This window comes from Erithacus rubecula, assembly GCF_903797595.1.
Source record: "Erithacus rubecula genome assembly, chromosome: 2".
Lineage (NCBI taxonomy): Eukaryota > Metazoa > Chordata > Aves > Passeriformes > Muscicapidae > Erithacus > Erithacus rubecula.
The window spans coordinates 108,934,325-108,957,187 of NC_136685.1; the positions used below are offsets into that span (position 1 = coordinate 108,934,325).

General features: G+C 47.2%; 1 protein-coding gene across 2 annotated transcripts in view; it reads right to left on the reverse strand.

Moving 5' to 3' along the window:
* Positions 1-742: 742 nt before the first annotated feature.
* The window catches only part of SLC24A3 (solute carrier family 24 member 3), a 66,127-nt gene continuing 44,006 nt past the window's right edge, over positions 743-22,863 (reverse strand). For both annotated transcript variants that reach the window (XM_079297803.1, XM_079297804.1), the window contains 11 exons: positions 16,652-16,726; positions 14,947-14,972; positions 14,108-14,161; positions 12,688-12,833; positions 10,831-10,991; positions 10,131-10,365; positions 9,134-9,300; positions 8,674-8,788; positions 7,829-7,941; positions 1,589-1,654; positions 743-929 (listed from right to left, as the gene is read on the reverse strand). In XM_079297803.1, coding sequence (XP_079153929.1) covers positions 780-929; positions 1,589-1,654; positions 7,829-7,941; positions 8,674-8,788; positions 9,134-9,300; positions 10,131-10,365; positions 10,831-10,991; positions 12,688-12,833; positions 14,108-14,161; positions 14,947-14,972; positions 16,652-16,726 — 1,308 coding nt within the window. In that variant the 3' untranslated portion in view covers positions 743-779. The remainder of the gene's footprint in view (positions 930-1,588; positions 1,655-7,828; positions 7,942-8,673; positions 8,789-9,133; positions 9,301-10,130; positions 10,366-10,830; positions 10,992-12,687; positions 12,834-14,107; positions 14,162-14,946; positions 14,973-16,651; positions 16,727-22,863) is intronic.

Genomic DNA, 22,863 nt, shown 5'->3' on the forward strand with positions numbered 1-22,863 from the left:
CCAACATTCATAGTAAAATGGTAGCAGTGTTTACCCTTTGAATCCACATTGCATTCTTTAACAAACCTGTACAAGGTTAACTGTTTATAGTAAAAAGCCATCAGTTTTTTCCTTGACAATCTTCTTTTATCCATTCTTGTGCTGAGTACCTTGGATTGCATTTCCATTTTACACTGCCCTGTGGCCTTTGGATTGTTATAGGAGACCCAGCACTCAGGAGGAGAAGATGCAAGAGAGAACGTTGATCTCTGGCAAGTTAAAAAAAAAAGAAAAGAACAAAAACAACACCCCCCACCCCCGAACAAACAAAAAAAACCTGCAAACCCAAAACTAAAAGCTAAAAACAAACAAAAAACACTGTCCACAACAAAAAAAAAAAATTCCCACGATTCTCCTTGGAAGTCAACCTCCAAACGACGTGCCCTCTTCTGCAATTGCAGCAATAGTCTTAAGTCATAAATTAATTAGTCTTCCATCAAATAACTTAAAAAAAAGAAGGAATTGTAGCAGACCAGTTTTGACTGGCTTAATGCCAGTTAGCAGCCAGTTCATCTCGAGTCCCAGTTCACACTGTTCAGAATCTGAGCTAGGAAATCACAGGGATTGTTGGAAACCACTCTTGGCATGGATGCAGGATTGTTGCAGGCGGTGGGGCCAGGGAGAGGAGGGGCCACAGGTCCTGTGAACAGCGAACAGGAGATTTCTGGGGCACCACCTGGTGCTGCTCTGCATCCAGCTCCTATTGCACAGGTAAAGGGGAGGCTCCTGCTGCCACTGCATCAGTGATCTCTGCACATGGGCAAGTTCACAAAGGTGAAAACATTGAATTCTGTCATGATGGAGAAACACAGGAAGATGCCGTAAAGGGAAAGGCACACACACCCTAGCTTCTTATCCAGTTTCCATTTGTTCATGTGGACACCAAAGACCTACAATAGACACAGAGTAAGCCACCACAGCAGGAACATTTGGAACAAAGTGGTAAATCCCCTCCTCAGCTACAGGAGACAAAAGAGGGCTGTCCCCTTACTGATGATAAACAATCACAAACTGCACCAAGTGAGCTGGAAAGCACAGCTCAAGGGAATCAGAGCAGCATCACCCTGAGTTACATCACCTCACCTTAGGTTTCTGCAGTGAATTTCATTCTGGCAAGAGCCATCCCATTTAATTCAATCAGAAATGGATTTAAAGGCCGGGTTCCTTGTTTTTTATTTTTTTTCTTTTTCAACTCAAAATGCTTCATGTGCTCCTCTGCATCTCAATCTGCAGCCACACAGTCTAAGACTGCTTAACTTTGCATGGTTTGCTCCCACCAAAGATTAAAGTCTTATTTAGGTGGGAATTGTGTGCATTGCACAGGATGCCCCCATCTCAAGATTTGGAAGATGTCACATCATTTCCCTCCTATCATTTCTGGGAAAGGTCAAAGGTGCAGATGAAGCTTGCAACAGCAGGGAGCATCCCTATCCTGCAAAAACACACTTGGCACCACTGTTTCAGCTGGAGGGGAGAAAGGAGCACGAAGAAAATGTCTATAAACATCCCTCTTTTGGAAAAAAAAAAGAACAAAAGACTATATACATACTGTGACAAAAACTGATGCCAGCAGGAGACCAACAGAATAGATAAGTCCTCTGCTGTTTAACCGAATCTGTAAAAGAAGGAAGTTTATCAAACCATCTCACAATTTCAACAGCAATACTCCTCTCTGCTTACACTGCCACAATCCAACACTGCTGAGCTGCTAAACAATGGCATGCAAGCTGTAAATGCCAAGTCAGACCATTACACCAAAGATAACTTTGCCTGCTCCCTGTTTTGCCAAAGGAGTGTCATTGGAGGAGCATCCTCAGGACCTGACAGCATTTCACAGTGTTCCACTCCCACGTGACCTTTGCCATCCCTTGCACTATTGTATCATCACATTTTCTAGCTCTTACATGAGTCCTATAAGAACAAATGGGAAATTTTGCATTCAGTCACCAATTAATGCTTCACAGTGGGGGAAAATAAACAAGGACACACACAAGTGCCTGATTTCTTCCCTGATCCCCCCTCTTGGTGAAGGGAACAAGTCAGTAATCTCAAAACCAGAGCTTCAGGTGCTGAAAAATTGGTCTGTATCAATGCATCATGGCACACTAACACAGAATGGACATGATTTAGCACTGGGGCAGGTCAGACAAGGAGACAACTTACAGCCTGCAGGGCTGTGTACCAGGCACAGCACAGTCACAGTCACTAAGACCCCAAATACTTTCTAAAACACGATTTTTGTGAGACATAAACCTACCATTACAAAGGAAGGCTACAGGGAGTAAAGGCATCTCTCCAATCCTCAGCTAGGACCACACTCCTTGGTTTCCCAGCCTCCTCTTGGGGAACTTAACCATTACCCTTTGGGCATTTTTATCTGACCTCCAACAGCATCAGCTGCAGCATCATCAGGAGATGATGCTCAGTGGAGTCTCTCAAGGGACTTCCCCAGGAGCTACTGTGTGGAGGGAACATCCTCCCAGGGAAGGTTGGATTCTCAGTGCTCCCATCCTTCGAGTTAGATTGTAAAGAATCCCATTTCCAGAGAAGTGGGTACTGCTAATGTGACAAGCAGCATGGAATGTTAAAAATGCAGGAATGCTGACAGACCGGTGCCATCTTGCACCACCAGCCAGGAAATCCTTTTCATGCCACTACCAGCTCACACAAACAGCACATTTCCCTTCCCTACTGATTGCTGACACCATAAACAAGGCTACAGCCAGGATGATCATTTTGTCTGAAAGGCACTGGAAGATTTCTTTAGGATGAATGTGCTGTAAGGGTGTGGATGCACAGCAGGACCATCACATTGCTATGGCCACTCCATGTTAAATACAATTTTCTCATCAGACAGCTGAAAGAAATGGGGGATTTGGATTGCTCCAGGGCATGAAGACTGATTTTGGGACTGTCTGCATAACTGAAGATGAGAAATGTCCCGATCCCTCTGTTAAGGTAAACTTCAGAGATGGAGCAGCCTGCTGTGCTTCAGTCATTCCTGTGCATCCACTGCCCTCCTGCTTCCACCCACATGTACCAGCTAACCTGCATCTGCATTATTATACAGTGCAAAGAATCCCTGCACCCACTCTGTGTGCTGAAACTAAAATCCATATTCATCCATATTATACCTTCCCTGCTATCCCAAATGAACAGCAGCTGGCTAGGAAAGAGATACAATAAATTCCTGCCTGGATTTTGGTCAGGAATTTTGTTTGATCAGCGCCAATATCTGTAAAAACTGTCAGCATAAAATGTATCAATTGGAAAGGGATCTACAGGAAAAGGAAGCAAATGAAGAAGTTGGGATTATTTTAGCATGGAAAATGTCTGAATTTAACCTTAAGTGCAGACACTGCTTCTCCATAAAACCTGCAGAGGGTTCCAAAGGCCTCTGTGTCTGATTTACTGAGGACAGAGAGGTGTTTGGGGCTGCTTTCTGACCTGCAAGGCTCCTCCTTGGAGGTCGTTTAGGGGAATAGAAGATGCCATAGGTATGAAAATGCATGGTAATTATTTACAGCAGCTTTACAGCTCTCCCAGAGGCTGCTGAGTGAGCCAGCTGTGCCCCTGCCTCCCCCTGCAGTGCTCCTGCAAGCCAAACCCATGTCTGGAATGATGTGCACAGGGAGCCCCACAGTTTGGGATTACACAGGCACCACCCATGGGCTCCATCCCCCAGTCACCCCAGAGTGAGCTTGGCAGCAGCTTTACAAAGCACCCACTTGCTCCAGCCGTCCTTCTGTTGTTTTATAGTCGTTTGGTAGCTCAGTTTGTGGTTTCTGTCCTTTTCTGCTCCTTTTCTGCCTGCTCCATGGCAGGGAGGTGCCATGCACACATCACCTCCTCAGCCTCAGCACAAGCACCTGGAGTTCTTCACACCTTTTCCACAACTTTGAGCTCACCAGCAGCATTTTTTTACTCCAACACTTGCACTTCTTCTTCCAGAATTTCCAGCTGTGATGTGTATCTAATTCAGCCAAATGAGCTTCCTGACAAACCCTTTCTTTTCCTGAATCTGATTTTTGACTCCTGTTTCACACATTTCTCATCAGTCTACAGCTCTGGAAATGTGGATTTAACTGATTCCTGACTCCTCTGGTAATCACTACCCTACCCCATTTCTTATCATGACTTTTGACTATGAGCAAAGAAGCCCAGAAGATTTTGAAATTTGAAACAAAAGCTTTTGAAAAATGTGTCCTTAATCTGTCAAATTAGGGCAGAAATCAGCCCTCTCATGAGACCAGTGGCATTTCCTGCAAGAGGGAATGGAATACATTTCCTTGGGATATGTGAAAATGTGCAAGTTCATGGAAAACAAGGGCAGCAAAACATTCAAAACTCACAGTAAGGGAAGAGACAATTTAAGGTTTTGGCAAAAAGCAGAACAAGAATCTCAGCTGGAGTCATCTTAATTGTATAAGGAAAAGCCCAGTGCTGGCTGCCACCAGCTCCAGCCATTCCCATACTGCTGTGGCAACCAAGGCTGAGCTAAACAGCAGAGAAAAAAACAATGGAAATAAAAGTTGTTCTATTCTTAAGCTATTTTCTGGCAGCTGCTTAAGGGAAAACAAGGAGCTACTGCCAAAAGCCACACTGGTTTTGCTTCAGGGCCCAAATATGACAGAAATTACCCCAGTAAGGAATTTCAGAAGGGCTGTGCTTTGTTTCCAGTCCCTCAGATGAAAAAGCTGCAGGTCTTCTCTATGTCTGGGGATCCTTCTCCTTCAGTGTCTCTGCCTGGCAGTGGAAATTCAGTCCAAATCCTGCATTCCCAAGGTCTTGCCATGAGACAGCAGTCTCAGCAAACTGGAACTTCAAACACTCATGCATTCCTGCACGTTTAAATGGAATTTCCCTCTTAAACCTGTTTTTAGACTCCTAGGAAAGGCTCCCTGTTGTGCTCTGTACCTACCTGGAGAGCTGCTGGGATCCCACAGGAGCTGTGGCTGCAGAGAACTCCTGCAAACTGGAGGCTTGGCTGGGACACCCCTGCTCTGCTACAGCACAATCCCCCCAACAATGCCACAAAGGCAGGGAGCCAGCTTTGTCCTGACCCACACTGACCCTGGGGCCCTGGAATCAAAGCACTGAAAACCAAAGGGTGAGTGAGGAGCAAAGCAGAGATGGTTCCCATCTCCACGTGTGCTCTGCAAGCACCTGCTTCCCTCTGGATTCTCTGATGCCCAAACACCATTGCACTGGGATTATTCCTGCTGTCTCAAGCTGCTTGTTTGCATGGAAGGAATGTCAGATTTCTCTGACTTCTAATGCACTGTCAAATTTTGCTGAAACTGGCTGAAGTTATCAGGCAGAGGAGCAAATTGGACTGACATGATTATACTCCCAACCTGCCTCTTTATCCTTAGGCTAAAATTCCTCCTCTCTAAAATACTGCTGGATGATGTCTGATGTACATGCAAAAAAAAAAAAAAATATATTCCAGAGGGAAGCAAGTGGATGAAAGACATGGAGCAAACATCCTTCCACTCTGCATATGCCTGGTGCACTGGGGAAGGAAGGATGCTCACTGGATTAGAGTCAGCAGCATGTCCAGGATTCTAGTCTGGAAGAGAGGGGAAAGTGAACTTTGCCAGAAGACTCTCAAGGCCCAGAGGGATGCTGCTTTTCCTCCAAAAGCCCTGCTGGCCTGCCAGATTAGCTGTGCACACAACAGAAGGCCAGGGCTGCTGCAGGAGGGTGGCCAAGTCAGCAGTGGAGATGGAAGCTCCAGTGGGAAGCACAGAGGAAGGCAGAACATTAATGAGTGCTCAGAAACAAGGACCCCTAAAATAATAAACACATGGTTGGGTTAAAGACTTGGCATTGTGAAAACAGAAGGGATCTGATGTGGAAAGTTTAATCCTGAATAGATCTGCCTTTTGATGGGGAAAGGGTCATGCCTTGGTCCAAGCCAGGAATTCTGGAACTGGCACCTGAGCTGAAGGCAAAGGGTGAGGCACTTGCAGCATAACCACATCCTAGGGGAAAATGTTTCATTCAAAGCAGGAACACAGAAGGAAAACCTCCTTTTCTAAATCAGCTGGCAGATGCTGAGAATCCTAAGATGGTTTTCCTTTCCCTTCTTGTAACGAGGAAGGAAGAATAAAATAAATACCAAGCTAAAGCATCCACTGGCCATGGGGCTGGGGAAGGGGCAGTCAGAAGAGAGACACTCAATCAAAATGCAGTTTAGCAGCCCAGCACAGGAGGTGTCTCCAGACATGCACAGCTATTCCCAGTTCTGCCATTCACCCACCCTGACTCCAGCCAGCCCATCTGTCTCTCTGACAGGACCCTCTCCTCTTTTCCTGCCTCATCCTGTTAGATCACAAAGCTGCCTTTCCCCCCTCAGACACTCTGCCATGGAGTAATTTCTTTACTCAACAAGTCCTGCATGTGAAGGCACTTGAGCAAAAGGCTGAGAAAGAGCTGAATGCCACGATCACAGGCACCAGGCTGCCCCACACACAGCATCAGCAAGGGGCACATCTCCTTTTCTGCACAGTGACAGGGGACAACTCCTTACAGCAGGAGAAACAGGGGGAAAAATCTGCTCACGAGGAACTGTGAGGCAGGCAGCCTGGAACAGCACATGTATGCACAGATTTTATGGATATATGAGATGTGACATTAGGGACACACATACCACACTCTGGAGAAAGCCCTGAGTGTTTGGAATCCCAAAAAGGAAGGCTGCACAGGGCTCCTAGGAGGCTCTTCTGCATTAAAGTCTACCTTTAAATACACAGCTTCCACAGAAGTTATTACAGCTTGTTTATTAAAATGTGTATGCTTTCAGCAGGAGCTTAACTTTGCCACAGCCCACTTAACACTCAACATTCTAGGGAGGCAGTCATGGTTTTGGACCACATGCCAAAGTAACCATGATCCAGCAATCATGCATCCAGCAGCACTAAATCCTGTGCTGTCACCTCAGAAATCACCTAGAACCTCTGACTCTCAGTGATGCTCAGTGGACAGCCAGGCTGTCCCACCAGCCCTGGTGCTCCTGGAATAACAACCAGCACCCTGGAGCTCTGGCACTGTCACCAAGGTACTCCTGACCCAGCCAATGCCAGCCTTTACTGGCCAGTAATACTGCAAAAATTAATTGCTAATAACAGAGTGGTGGAAGGGGGGCTGCTTTGTTATACTGCAAAAATTAATTGCTAATAACAGAGTGGTGGAAGGGGGGCCTGCTTTGTTTTAAAGTCCAATTACCCAAGGATTTGGAGAGAAATTCAGGAATAGGAAGTGAAAACGAAGAAAACTCTTTTGTTAATTGTGGGGCTGTGGCACACAATTGTGGCACACAGCTTTCAATGCAGAAATCCCATTACCATACAAGAATGCCTCTGACTGTGAGAGTGTTAAACAACAGGGCAGGCTGCTGAGAGTGGCTGTGCAGATCCATCCTTGGAGGCACCCAAGGCCAAACAGGACAAGCATTCTGCTCCAGCTGACCCAGTGTCATGGTCATTCTTACCTGGAATACATTCAAGAGTATGAAAATCCAGTGCACTCTAGTAAACTATCTAATTTCGGCACAGACTACTGTCCTCAAGGAAGAAATGGAAGTACTTGTCCTCAAAAGGATGGGAAATGTCCAGTGACAATTATTTTTTGCTTCTCCCATATCGTAACTGAGAAAATTACTTGTTTTTTCAAATAAAATCCACATAATTTGTGACTTTTTTTTTTTTCCCTAGATAGATCCGTCTTATTAAAAATAAATAAGTAAATATTAAACAACAATAATGTGAACAAATGCAGGACTTACATATGATCCATAATTCACTGCTAGGGTCTGCAGAGCCCATGGCAGGCCTAGGCCAATTAAAATATCAAAAACATTGCTTCCAATGGAGTTGGACACGGCCATGTCCCCCATTCCTGCAGGGATGGAAACCACACACACTCAGAAAACTCCTGCAGATTTAATCTGAGCTAACCCAGGCAATTTCTACTGATTAAGGACAAGAGTTATGGAAGATGCCACTCACTCCCACCCTTCCCTTTGCCCCCCCTCAATACAAAGCCAGCAGATGTAAAGGGGCTTAATCCTCCTTCCAGGACCATCTGAGAATTCCCTCCACTAGCCCTGTGCTGCTGAGGGGAGCTGCTGTGTGGCTGTGACCTGCCAGCCCTCTGGTGCCATGTTCAGGGGGGCTTTTGATGCTTTACTGTGCCCATGACACATGAGATTCTGTGCTGGACTGATTGCAAGAGGTCTCTGAGTTGTCTCTGCTTATGTCAGTGAGGAGACACTTGTTTGGCTCTCCACAGCAGTACTTGCTTTTTCCTCTTAACACACTTGTTGTTTTCCTTAAAAACAGTAGTACCTTCCAGTCCCTATGACTGAAGAAAAGCTGGAAGGTGACCTGAAGGATTCTTATGCCATTAAAAAGTTCTATACCACTGATACTCAGACCAAGAAAATTGCTGTGATTACTGAGGAAGGCTACAAGTTGACAATACTGCCAGAACTTGCTCCACTCTGCTGCTGAGAACCTGTGACAAGAATCTTGTGACAAGAGCTCTGTGTATTCTCCTGCTGAAGAAGCACCTGTGCTACCTGAAGAGGAGGAGGATGTCAGGACACACCTGCACAGCAGGATGACCCACCTTGCCTGGCCACAATCAGGCTTGCCATGCAGTCTGGCACGCTGGTTCCTGCTGCCAAGAAGGTGATGCCCATGATCACATCTGGAATTCCCAGTGTGTACCCAATGATTGTCACCTAAGGAGAGGAAATCAACTGTCAAGCTCTGTACAAGAAGTAAGACCTGAGACCAGCTTGGCCTAAATCTCCAGGACTGGGATTCATTCCACTGCTGGAGCTGGAAGTGTTGCCCAAGGTAAAGATCTGGATGAAATGCCAGCCCTAAATTGAGTTCAAAGGCCATGGCTACTGGCCCCAAACTTTCTTCTCTGAGTGTGGACAGGTCCAATAGAAATAGAAGCAAATCTAAGGGTTCTCACCTGAAAATTCAGGTATGCAGAACTCCCTATGCATCTCTCTAGACCGACACACCCCCTCCTGTTGCTCCTCCCAGGCAGTGGTTTGTGGGTTAGCTGTACCTACCATCCACACCATCATGTAAGAAAAAGCTGCAATCCACAGGGTTGAAGAAGCAAAGGTGACCATGAACCATTTTTCCAAGTGGGGCTTGTTACAGTTGGGCACAGTGAAGTACAGGACAAAACTCAAGGGCCATGTGAGGACCCACTTCAACATTTCCATCTTGCCAGCTGCCAAACAAAACAAAGGGGAACAATCACAAGTCATGTCTGCTGTATTTCAGAATGCTTTTATTTTGTTAGCATGTGCAAGGAAGATGCCAGCAACACCTCAGCCTGTTATGCCAACATGCCATTGCTTGCTCAGATTAGGATGTGATGGCAGATAGGAGGGCAGAGACAGGCACAGGGGGGGTGTGAAGTCCCTCCCTGAGTAATGGGTCAGACTACATGTGCTCCCCCTCCTCTCTGGTCAAGTTCTTACAGGAATCACATAAAATCCAAGTCCAAGGAAGAGTTCTGATCCACTTTCTATCACCTAACAGAAGGGAATAGAAAAGATGGAGGCAGGCCCTTCACATGGGAATTGCAAAATTCCTTGCACAAGAGCCAATGGATTCAACCTGCAGTCAGGGAAGTTCAGAACAGATGCTACATTAAGTTGTGCATTTTCTCTTTTTTCCCTGCTGCAGGGGTGGCCAAACACGGGAACAGGTACCCAAAAGTCTGTGGGATGTCTGTCCTTATAGAAAATCAAAACTCAACTGGACACAGGCACAGGACATACAACTACTCTCTTTAAGGCTCAGGTCTTTTCCTCACTCAAACTAAAAAATGCTGTCTGAGTGAGACCTGAACAGGAGCTGCCAAAATTGCTGCAGCAGAGGTGTGCCCAAGCCCAGGAGAGCTCCCTGCTGGTTCCTAGTCCCCCATTTCTTTCACATGCCACCAGGACCTGCCTGCAAAGCGAAATCTGACGGAAGCTCTCAGAGACACCCCAGATGTCTGCAGTGCCCTCCAGCACACCCACACTGAACCCCAGAAACGCAGGAGCTCCTTACTGGGCAGCTCAAAAGGTGTGTATGGCCCCTCGTGCTCCTCCTCCTCCTCCTCCTCCTCCTCCTCCTCCTCCTCGTTGTTGCCAGTGCCGGTCTCGGCTGCGTCCTCGTCCCGCCGCGCGCCGCCCGCCGCCCTCCCGGGGCCCGTCCCGTTCTCCACCACCTGCTTGCTGGGCATCCTGAGGGCCACTTCTGACTCACTGCTGCTGTACGTCCTGCTGCTGATCAGCCTCTGCCTCTGCAACCAAAGGAAAAGCCTGGATGAACCGTGAGACCTTTTCAAAGTGGAGTTTTTATAAGCAGAAGAAATCATCTTCCACAAGATGTCACTTGCAGACCACTAGATAAATCTGACATGTACAACCTTTACAACAGAAGGTCCAGGGGCTGTGGAATTGACTCCAGGAATACTCCAAGAGCAGTGACACACTGAGTGCAGTCTCGGGGTAGTACCATATTATTAAACAGATCCATAGTATTAAAGAGATCCATGCAAGGGGCACCTCCTGTGAGCAACAGCTGCATGTCACATAATGACATATCAACCTCTGCTAAAACCTCCACGGGGACAGAGAGCAAGTGAAGCCACTGTCACAAGGATAAAACCTGGGAGAGCACTACACAAGACCAGGGTTGCATTTCAAGGCAAACAGCCAGAGGGAAAGGGAAGTGAGGAGGGCAGGGGGGGAGACAGAAGCCCCACCTCATTGATGAGCATGCGGCTGGCCATGGACAGACGTGTTCTGGGGGGGAAGTGGCTGGTGATCATGATCCGCAGCCCGGCCTCGGAGAAGGAAAGCTGGTGTGGGTAGGCAGAGAGCAGCTCATCAACCATGATCACCGAGGCTTTACGGTGCAAGTTTCCTGCTGCAAGGAACACAAACAAGGTGAGGCTTCTTCCAGCACTCTCTGCATCTGCTCCAAGGAGAATAAACCCGTGGGGGCCAGAAGTTCTCTGTAAGAACCATTCCTTCAGCTACACCATTCAGAACAGGCCTCATCTGTCCTTAACTGCTACACACCTTATATTCCTGGTTTTAAATAAACTGCCAACGTGGTATCACCACTGAGATATAAATCTGCTCTGCACAGTTCAGCAGCCATCCCAGCAAGGCAGACATTCCCACCTGTAACCTGCACTTCTGTGAGGATGCTGCCCTCACCCACCACTACCTGTGACCCTGCAAGGTACCAACACAAATGACAAGAAGGTTCCTGCACCCTGGGCTGGCTGGGAAGTGCCACCAGACTGGGGCACAGTGCTGATGCCCACTGCCTCTGGGGTTCATCCTCCCTGCACCTGGATGGCACCTTGGGCTGGGAATTCTGTGCCAGGACTGGCAGCAGGGAAACCTGAGGCTTTACCCAGCACACTTCTGAACAGGTTTATTAAAGCCAGTGTTAAACACTGGGAAATGTAATGGCATTACCATTTGTAACCAACACTGTTAGTCTTATAAAAGACTTTATGTTACTTTTTTTTCCCTACTGAGGCTTTCATGGAATAGGGTAGATATGTGAGCTCCTCCATATTAAAAAAAAAAAAAAAAAATAAAAAATTACAAACAAACAACAAAAACCAACCAGACAGCTTTTCCTTGTGAGTTTTTCCACACTGGCACTTGTTGAATGGCACCTGGAAGAACTGCCAAACACAGAAATCTTTCTGTTTCAGACTTTTTGGTCTGAAACCCCAGGCATCCTATTGCAGCAGGTGCTGCTGGTGGCCCTGTGCCACCAGCTGGGACACAAAGCAGCATCACTTGCCTTTCCAGGCCTCCCATGGCCCAGTGCCAAAAAACACAGGAACAATCTGCAAGAAGATGAAGCAATCCTTTCCTCTTCCTTCCCTGGCCAGTGTGAGTAACCACAAGTGTCCAAATCAAAAAGTTACAAACAAATCCACTGTGAATACAGTTTAGGACATCCTTGCAAATGCAGACATTGAACTACTGCTGCTGAGTTATGGGATGGGGGAATTTTTTTTAAGCTGAAGAAATACAACCACTTTTACACATGATCATGACTAAAGTCAAACTGGAACAGATTTCAGCTGAAGTGAAACACCCTTAAAGACCACTTACATGGAAAAGTTGGGCATGGGGAAGCCAGCACGTGCAGTAAGAGCACAGTACCCAATACAGAGTCCCTGCCCTCCCTTCTCTGGGGGTGAAGTGCACACTGATCTTTTTTCTTGCTCAGTTGATGTCCCTTTGGAGTGGAATTAAATTGAACTGGAGATGCTGTAAATGGGCAACTCCAGTGCAGAGTAACAGTGCCCACAGGAGCACTTAGAATGGCTGGGACAGCCCCCCTGGGCTTGGGGGATCCTCAAAGTCACTTGTCCAGCAGCAAAAATCAGCCCCAGGAGGCCCCAAGAGGCTCCTGCAGTGGCACAGCTGCAGAGGCTGGGACCACCACAGCGTGCCCTCCATCTGGGACAGGGCTTCCAAAGGGCCACACGTCCCCTCCTATCTCATGGCCAACGAGGCAGCAGCACTTCTCACTGTGTGAGCAGGGACAGAGCACCCAGAATGATGCAAGAGAGAGGATGACTTACTGGAACAGTTACCTTTCTTTAGTAACACCACTGTGGCATCACAGTTGCTGTTGTCATCCATCTCTGTGTTACTTGCTAAACCGTTCACCATGTTTGCAGAGTTTTTTGTCTTCCTCTCAAAGCAGTGATGAATGGTTGAGTTGTACCTGCACGAATGAAACAAACTCAGGATGTACCTTTGCTTCTTGCCAGGCTTCCTTTCCTAGCCTTGTATCCTGTGGAACACAGCTAAGGGAGGGAAGAAAACTCCTCTGGTTTCAGGGAGAATCCCAGAGCTCCAGCTAAACTGTACATCACACAATCTGTCTTTACCCAGGTGGTGATGAAAGATGGAAGCATGGACCTTGAATGGCATGCATGTTTATGTGTTAGGTGTCATGAATATTCTGTATTGTGAGTCATTTTTGCTTGTCATCATGCATTTTTTATCACATACTCTCACCTGAGTATCAGCACTGTTTTACTGGGAGGACTCAACAAAGAAACACAGCACCTTATGCTAAATTCAGCTCAGCTTTGGCAGGAGTGGGGAATAATCCTGGATTCTTGGAGCATCTGGGAACTGACACAAATATGAGCCCAGATTCTCCCTGTGATATTCAAAGGCAAGGGCACAACCCTATAAACACCTGGCAGAGGTCCCTGACTGGGGTGACAACCTTTAAAGCTGATCCAATCAGGTCTGAAGAGCCTGCTCACATTACAACGCTGTTTTTAGAAAAAAAAAAATTGCACACATTACAACTGTCTTGCAGTTAATAGTTCCAAGAGTGAAGCTACCCTCCATGTCAAAATTTCTAATTATTAGATGAATTCTGACTTGTGTTCCCTTCAGCCAGCCTGTGTATTTTGCTGTTCTCACTGAGAATGCCTCTCACAATATTGACTCTTTTCATCATTTCAAAACAAATCTCTAGTTTAACTTGTGGAGACAAGGCCACTGGTGTGCTTGGCAGCTGCTAGGTTTTGTTGAATGTTCCAGTTTGAATCTGGGTTTCCTTTCCACAGGCTTTTGAAAACAAGGCAGGGAGGAGGGGAACCACAGCAGAACAGAGCAGTTTTATAGCAAGAACCTGTGTGGAAGAAGTCAGATGCTCAGCAAATCACTGCTGACTGTGCTGGAGTTTGTCTCCAGGCAAGCAAGAACTGCTGCAGAGCTTCCCACCCATGAAAAGCAGAGTGGAATCTCACTCCTGCTTATTTCTGTAGGGATGCTGAAGTGAAGTCAGAAGATGCTGTTTTGGTGGCACTTGAGGATGGATCCAGGTCTGTGCTCTGTCACAGGTTTGCTGCACTAGCCTTGGTCAGTTATCACAGGATGGGATCCATCCAGCACAGATTCAGAGGATATTTCAGGCTGGAAAAAACCTCCACACTCAGCAAGTCCAGTGTTAATGGACTGAGGGCACATTTGACTTACTTCATTATAAAGATGTAGATGATGTACATCATCACTAAGACCAAGGACTCCCACCTGGAAACGAGAACAACACAAACACATGAGAGCAGTGGCCCCTGCTCAGCCATCCCCATCTGCCAAGCCACAAAAGAAAGGTCTGACCCTCCTGGGCTGCCTCTGTAAAAAAGAGCAAGTTCAAACTGCTCATTAGATACCGACAGGTTTTTTTTTTTCCCTCTGCTGTTTCAGTGTCAAACTCGTGGAATAATGAAATTTGTATGAAAACAAATTACAACATGACTTTTAGAGCCTGTTCCTAGGTAATCTTTTTCACTGTCCAAAATGCTGTATTCTGCTTAGTTCCCCATGGCAGACTGCTAGTGGAAATTATCCATTATCTGTATGTTAAACTCATGGAACATTTTCTCCACAAGGATTTTTGAGATATTGCACTAACTATATCAAAATCTAATTCCCTGCTTCTGAAGATCCAATACTCAGTTTCTGTGTTATGCTTTTTTTTTTTTTTTTTTTTAAGAGCACAGTTAAACACAACTGGCCCTCGAGTGAATTTTAGTTTAAGAATCCCACACAAAAAAAATCAACAAAGAAAACCAGACCATTGCCAAGAATGGGGGTTTGAAAGGGAAAACAGCAGCACGAGCAGCCTGATGCTCCCTAGTGCTTGTAATCCAAATGACACCACAGCTCACAGTGTCACCTCCAGATGTCACCACATCACCTCTGGGACGTGCTGGAAACAAAACCATGAGACCAAAGCAACTGAAAAGTATCTGCAGTATCTCTAAGACTGATTATGGTACAACCAGAAAAAGTGAAAAGAAAATGGATTCGCTTACCAGGAAACTCTTTCATCGTAAATGAACTGTGGAGAAAAAGATGCAAAAATAACGTGTTACACACAAAGCCACAGCTGAAAACAGCTCATCACCTGGGGCAGGGACAGAGTAAGGCAAGCCAGGGCTGGTGGCAATGGCTTTAAGCTCAGGTGTGTTCTGGCTCTTGCCCAGCCTATGAACTTCTCAACCCTAAATCACTCTCACCTAGTCCAGGCAAGCAGGTTCTGCTTCCCCAAAGCCACGAAGTGACACTGCTCACTGGAAGAAAACATGAGCACAAAACCTCCTAAATTGCTAAAGCTCCCAGTCAGCCTGATCTGATCTGACAAGGCCTGTTTCAGGTTAAAATGTTTGGGTGTGATGGGATGTGAGAGTGTGTGCACTGACTGCTGTGACCACAAACAGCACCCAGCTCTATTCTGCCACTAATGACTCTGACCATGTCCCTTCAAGCTAAGATACACAGGCATCTTCTTCCTTTCAAGAGAATAAGGAGTAAGTTTTGCCCAGCTCTACAAGAAGACAAGGTTGTTCTGTAATATCATTATAAAGTTTAAAAAAGGCATAGGGCTGAATCAAGATGAATTAAGTACAATAAATGTGGTTTATCCACTTCTATCCTCTGTGGTTTAGAGTTCACTCTCTCTCATCAAATGGCCTGGAGGAGCAAACAGGTGAGTCTATTTTTCACAACAGCACTGAACTTCCTTCTCTAGTTCAAATGGAAACAAAGTCATATTGATTTATCCAGCACAACATCAAGCTTTTTTAAAAATTGCTGTGTCTCAGCATTGGAAGGAATATATTTATTTCCCCTCAGGTGTATTTATGATTAGTAAAGACACCAGTGGAGTGAAACCTTTAGCACAGCACCACAGGCAGTTGTTTAAACCACCATGAGAACCAACTTCTACAAACAATATAATTCTTCAAGACTGATGACTCTATTCCAGCTGCAGAGAAGTCTCAATGCCCTCATATGGAAAAATTATCCCTGTATACAAAGTGCTGAAGTGTCTTCCAAAAGGAGCAGACAAATCTGATTAAGGGCAACCACAGGCAGGCTGTGCTCTGCAGAGAGCCCCTGGCTCAACCCCCACCTGGGGGACTGCAGAGCAGAATGAGAGGAACAATGTCCCACCACCTCAGTTTGACTCTGCCTTAAAGGACAGGAAAAATTAGAGACTCTGGGAGGCCTGGGTGAGTGAGGGGAAGGAGAAACTTCTTCAAATAAAGCAGTGTTTGACCTGAAAGGAGAAATTCTCATGTGCTGTCAGCAATACTGCATACAAAAGGGGTGGCACATCAGCTACTGGGAACATGAACCTTCAACACTTCAAATGTTTTCCCTTCCACCTTCCTCTGCTCCTCCCCTGTTTAAGTCATTTGCAATGCTTGTTATGGAGTAACAGCAGAAGACCTGGGATGAGCTCCACCTCTCCCGAGCCAAATTAGCCAGGTAGTGCTGCAAGACTGGAATCAAAATTCTGTCAGTGCCTGCAAGCCTCCACTCCTGCCTGGAGCTGCCTGGAGGGCCTTGAGCTCCACCACTGACAAAATGAGCAGGAGAGTGGGCACACCCCAGGCCAGCACAACCAAGGACACCCCAGGCAGTTTGCAGAAATGCCCCTGAGGGCTGGGGCTGGGACCTCAGGCTGTGATGGCACAGACAGGGGCTCCCTGATGAAGAGAATTCCAAGCTTACCACGATGAGAGCAACCACAGACAGCGTGTAGTAGATGGAATCTCTCAGCAGACTCCAGGACGACAGTGCAACCACCTGGGGAGAAGGGCAGAGAGAGGCAGTGAGGGCAGCAGGCTGTGCCAGGGTCTGCCTGCCCCTCTGGGGTGTCCCCACGCTCAGGGAGAGACCACCAGCCCAAACACCTGCTGTGCTGCCCAGGGAGCAGCTGCAGGGAGCACACCTGTGCTTCAGATGCCAAAAGGTGAAAGAACAGCATGTGCAGGTGACATCTTCAATATGAATCTACTTTCTGCAAGCTTCTCCAATCTGTATTTCCCATTTCTGGGGTGCATTTCAAACACTCTGGGTCACATCCTCCAAAGGTGTCAAGTTGAAGGAGGAAGATGGGAGATGGCTCATTCACACTGATTTGAATCTGAACATATACGTGAATTTTCTGTGCCCTCTACTCATGCTTGTGCATGAATTCAGTCACATGAACAGTAACTTCAGTTCTATTTCAGTGTTAGCAAAAATAGTTTCCCAAATTTATCTTCTTATTAATTCTTACAAAATTGGAATTTTCCAAAATTGCTAATGAAACAAATGCTGTAAAAAGATACTGCCCACTATATCCAATAAAATCTCTACACTCCCTTAGTAGCATGGCTTTCTAAAAAATTGATGTAATTTATGCCCAGTGTAAAGCCTCTTTATGCAACCATTTACCTCTTATAAACTCCTACCTGAAGCAAAAAAGCAGGCTCTTAAAGCCCTTGGTCAAACCAGATTTCTGCCAGCTGACAATACATTTCAAGGCACACAGACATAAATGAATGGAGATGCTTTCTGATGGGAATTTCCAAAAGCAGGAACGTGGAGTTGGGTTCATAATTCTATTCAGAGATCCTCAATTAAATCTCACATTTTACATCAGTGTGCCCCCCTTCATTCTGATTGAGCAAATTTTGCAGGAGAGTTTACAGAACAATTTGACATTTTTCCACCCAGCTTTCAGGATGCTGCTTGAGGTCTCCTGCACTTGGCTCAGCATGGATTTTACAGCTGTAAACTTCAGCTCTGCACACAGAGCCACGTTTGAGAGGCAAAGGACAGACCCCACAGGTCTCATAACCTCTGTCCCTGCCTAAGGGGTGTCACCATGCACAGCACAGCACACCTGTGAAAGCCCAGGGAGTCAGGGTAGTCTCCTCCTGTTCTCTGATATCCTGCAATGAAGGTGCAGGGTAATATTTTCCCAAGAACAGGGTAATATTTTCCCAAGAACAGGGTAATATTTTGCTAAGACACCTGAAGAAGCACAGCTGAGCACAAGCTGTAGAACCACTCTAGTGACATTTCCCCCTTTTCCAGCAAGTGCCTGAAATTCAGACCCCAGACAAGTGCTGCCCTTGACCACTCGGTGGGGACTGAACCAGCTCTGGAGAGTTTTCCAGTCAAGGCTTGGATGAGAGCATCCCCTGCTGGCTCCAGCAAGACACACCAACCTGCTCCTGCATGCCACAGATCACTCCTGGGGGCAAACTCACCCAGAACAGACACCTGCCTTCTCACGGGTCAACCTTCACCTGCAAAATCCTACATGTGACATTTACTGCTCATTTACTTCCCTTTTTGATGGGCTGGGGACCAGAAAAATCGAGATTTTCTCAGTTCTGGTTTGATTTCTGAGGTTTGCAAGCCCTGAAGCCACGGTCCCATGCAGCACACACTATCTCCACTAAGCATTCCTGTGGAGATCAGAGGTAAAATCCCCCAAAATCAGACCCTGGTGTCTGCTGCCAGTAGCACTGAAGTTGGCTCAGGGCACCGAGGACCTATGGCAATGTGCCCCATGCCTGATCCTAGAACATCACCATTTATCCTCTGTAAAACTGATCCATTCCTCTTCCAAATTTCTGTGCTCCTAGCAGTGTGGAAGCTCTTCTCCCATCCAGGAGGTGCCCATCACCAGAGTCCTCCCAGCTGCTGTTTTCCAGCCTGCCCTAGGTCTGAGATGAAATATGAGTGGCAGAACAGGGCTGCTGGTCTCTCAGAAGGATGTCTGTGCTCCTGCTGGTTTCTCTGGCACAGAATTTTAGATTTTTAGGTATTAAGAGCTAATAACCCGGGTTCCTGGAGGCACTTTTGACACATCCCTGATTCAGACACAAAATCAGCCCAGCAGGTCCAACAGGTTGCCAGAGGTGCCACCTCCCAGCACAGCAGGATGTCCCAGTGACATTCCCTCTATACCCCAGGGATCCTGTCCAAATATCCCAGGACACTGTGAGTACCCAGCTCAGTCTCCAGACCAGAATTTTGGCCACAGACCCCAGCATGCAGCATCTGGACTTGCTTGAGACTTTGACCAATACTGACCACAACTCCCAGCCTCAGCACAAGTCAGGCCTAAGTAAAATCCAGGCCTTAAAACATCCATCTCTGCCAGACAGTTAAAGCATCCATGATCTCTGAGGAAAGCCTCCTTCCAAGCAGCAGCCCCTCATTTCACCTCTGCTTTGCCATTCTCTGCAGAGCTCAGTTGGCACTCTGGCTCCCAGTCTGTACACTGCACCAACTCCATCTATTCCCATCACTTCCCCAGGAATATTTGCTTTTCTAAGCCTCTCTTGATATTTTCATCACTGCTGCAGCAATCTGTGTGACATTCTCAGAATGGAAACAGTGGACACTCTCCAAACCTCAGGACAAAGCCAGAAATATTTCCCTGCTCAACTGGTAGTCATAATCATCCATGAGTTATTTGGACCAGCGTGTCTCTTGAGCTCAGATTCCCACAGTGCTGAGGCAGCAGGACCCCAAAGCCTCTGCTGGACCACAAGATGCACAGCAGAATTCAAGGATAGCTGTGGATGGGAAGGTGTGCACAGAGGAAACATCTCTTCAGACTGGCCAGTCCTTGCTAGAAGCAAAAGATTTTATAATCTCCCTTGCATTTACACAATAAATGATTTGAGAAAAAAATCCTACAAATTGTACATCCACAGTACTGATCTGTGTGTCAATTATGAAAGAGAAAACTTAACCTAAAACAGTGATGGTGTCTTGTGGCAATTAGGAAGTAGCCTTGGTTTGATGCTGACAGGAATCTATTTGCAACTCTTCTGCCAGCACCAAACCCCACTGTGCCCTGGGCTGTGACAGCAGTGAACAGCCCCCAAAGCTGGAACTGAATTCTCCTTCCCCAGAGTTTTACTTGTTTTCCACCAATGGTCATAGGCCAATGAAGAAAAAGCAGCAGCATTCCAACTGTCCCATTTTAAAACTACTCCATAGCTGAGGAGAAGAAAAAGAAGCTCGTGAATGCAATCATAAAGCCCCAAGTCAGTAAGGGCTGCAGTCTGAGTTGTAAGTGAAATTAAAGCTTAAAAGATTAAGAGGCATGCAAGCTGGCTGAATGGCAGAAGTGGGGTAAAACAGATTACAGAAGTCCCAGTTGCTTCATTAAGAAATGTTCTACCAGGTTATTAAACTCTGTTTAGTGTCCTTGTCAATACACCTTACACTATTTTTCAGGCCCATTTTCCACTGACATAACCCATGGCAGCTGATAATTCCCAGAGGTGCCTCGGCTGGCACAAGGGTTCCATGACCTGCACAGAGGAGAGCCTGCTGAATTTAGTTTCCTTCCTGAAGTAAAAGAATCCCACTGGAAAAGGAGGCAGCCAGCCTGTCAGGGCAGTCCCTTTCTGCTCCAGAATGCTGAGGAATGACCACCCAGCAGATCCCTTGACAGAATCAACAGCTGGAAGAACTTCCTGGCACAGCCCAGCATTGCTGGTCCCCTGCTCCACCCAGAGAGGCCTGTCTCTTTCTGGGGAAAGGTAAAACAGAGAAACTCAGACTCAACTGAACAACAGAGCAGTTAAATACTGATTAACAAATCAAGCCATGCACATCCAAAATGTCATGGCAATGCTGGAGTGACCTGCACCCCACGGTCACGCTGCTGCTCTCTCAGAAGCACTTCCCACCCTCCTCTGCAACGCTGCAGATGCTGTGGGTCACTGCTGGGAGCAGCAGAGCTGCAGAAAACAAGATGAATGTGGAAGGGGGATGTCCCAGAGTGAACAAACTGCGGCTGTGCTGGCCTGGATGAGAGCTGAACCAAGCAAGGGCTGCCCCGAGAACGCGGCGTCCTCGCGCCAAGGACGGGGAGAGGGCAGGGGAGGAGGGGACAGCTGGACAAGCACAAACACGAGCATGGGACAAGGCAGGACACAGCAGCCAAGGCCTGGTCCAGCTCCCCACACAGAGCTGCCTTGCAAGGATGGAAAAAGCCCGTGCAATCCATCAGTGTGCACTGCAGCCTCCTCGCTGTGGTGCAGCCCGTGTGTCCATCCTCCCCCTCTGCCCCTCACCTCTCACCTTTGGCCAGAAGGGAGCAAAGCAGGCACAGCAGCTAAAAAACACTTGGGCTGTGTGCCTTAGGAGCTGCCTACCTGCAAGGAGACCTGCTGGTGTCCCAGGGGCAGGGACTCAGGAGGGAGCACTGCAGACACAGCCAACCTGCACTGCACAGGCAGGTGGGGAACGAGGACAGCTCCTTACACACTCCCATATACTGAAACCATCTGCAGCTGAGAACTTGCATCTACCACCTGGATGAAACAAGAGAAATCTTCCTCTGGGTGTGAGTGCTGTGCAGAATATTTCAACAGGCTGCAAGAAGGAAGCAGGAGGAGCTTCTAAGGCTCACTGCCACAGGCACATGGGCAGCATTCACTATCCAGGGAAAACTTGGGCCCTCTCTCCAAACATGCCTTGGTTAAACACCTCAGCACACACCAGATGTGAAGTTTTTCTGCTTCTGCAGAGGCCCAGTTTAAGGTACATTTGAAAACTCGATTTTCAGAGTGTGGATGCCAGTTTAGAAAATCCAGCCCTTGGGGGATGGCTCTCATCTGGCCATCAAACACACAGGCAGCCTCCATGCACTGTCACTGCTTTAATCCCTCCAGTCCAAAATCTCTGCAGCATGAAACAGGGGAAAACACCATTTCCCTGGCTGCAGAGCAGACTCCTGTACCTCAAGAGGTGCCTCCCTGGCATGGCTAACATTAGCCAGGAGAAGTCAGGCCCAGGAGACATAGAGCAGAGGAGTGGGGGGAGGAGAAGGGATCAAAAGCACTGTAAGAAAGCTGAAAAGGTGGCTATGGGTGGGTGAATGCAATCTGCTGAAAGCTTCTCTCTCAGGACTCAAGAGCTGGAGGGGAGTGATGACAAGGAAGAGCAGCCACCAAATGCTAGGATATGTAGTTAAGTCACCTGCTTAGTCCAAGAACAGCCCTAGGGGTGAGGGCAGGGCTCAGGACAGAGGAATCCTCCGTGGTGCCCTGAGGAAGGAAGCTGGAGTGAGGAGGAGGAGGAGAAGAGGGGCTCATATGGCTCAAGAAGCTGAATACTCCCAAGGAGAGACTGGCATGGCCACTCAAAGCAAGGCCAGCCCAGCAGGGAAAGCCCTGAGGAGCAGAGGGACAGCACCTGGAGCCACCAGCATGCCACAGAGTGCTGTGCACCCAGGGAAAAGAGCAGGGCTGTGCCAGCTCTAATTGGCCCCTAAAACGACAAGTTACTCTTTTTATTTAATCTCTCTGTGCTTTGTTTCCCCATCTTTAAATCACCCCCTCATCTCACAGAGGTTTGGGGAAAATTAATTAACTGCTCATCAAGTGCTCAGATACAATAGCGACGAGATGGGCAGAAGTTCAAGAGGAAATTAATAATTCTGCCTCTGGAACAGGGCTTGAATAGAGCCTGGTAAATAAGGCAGAAGGGCACAGAGTGAACAATAAGAGAAAACAAAATCCTGAATAGCTGCTCATTAAGTGAGCAAAGTCCATTCTGTGTGCAGAGGGATGCAGGGAGCCCATAGAGATCCCAGCAAGGGATCCCCAATTAAAGCCTGGATAATAATGCACATGCACCAGGGGGGGAAATTAAGGGTGCACAGGGAACCCTCACACTGCTATTTACTGACTTTTCAGTGCTTGACTTTCCCCCCTCAGTGCTCCTCCAGTGCCTTTTTAGGTGTGCAGTATCATGCAGAGGTGTAGGCACACTTCCCTGTCCCAGCAGTGGGATGCTTGCTCTGATTTGTCCTGGAAAGTGTGCACACACAGCCAGGAAAGCCTTGGGAGAATAAACACTTAGGGCTGCTGCTCAAATGCATCCTAGCTCTCTGGGGCTCTGCATTTGTTTCTTTTTCT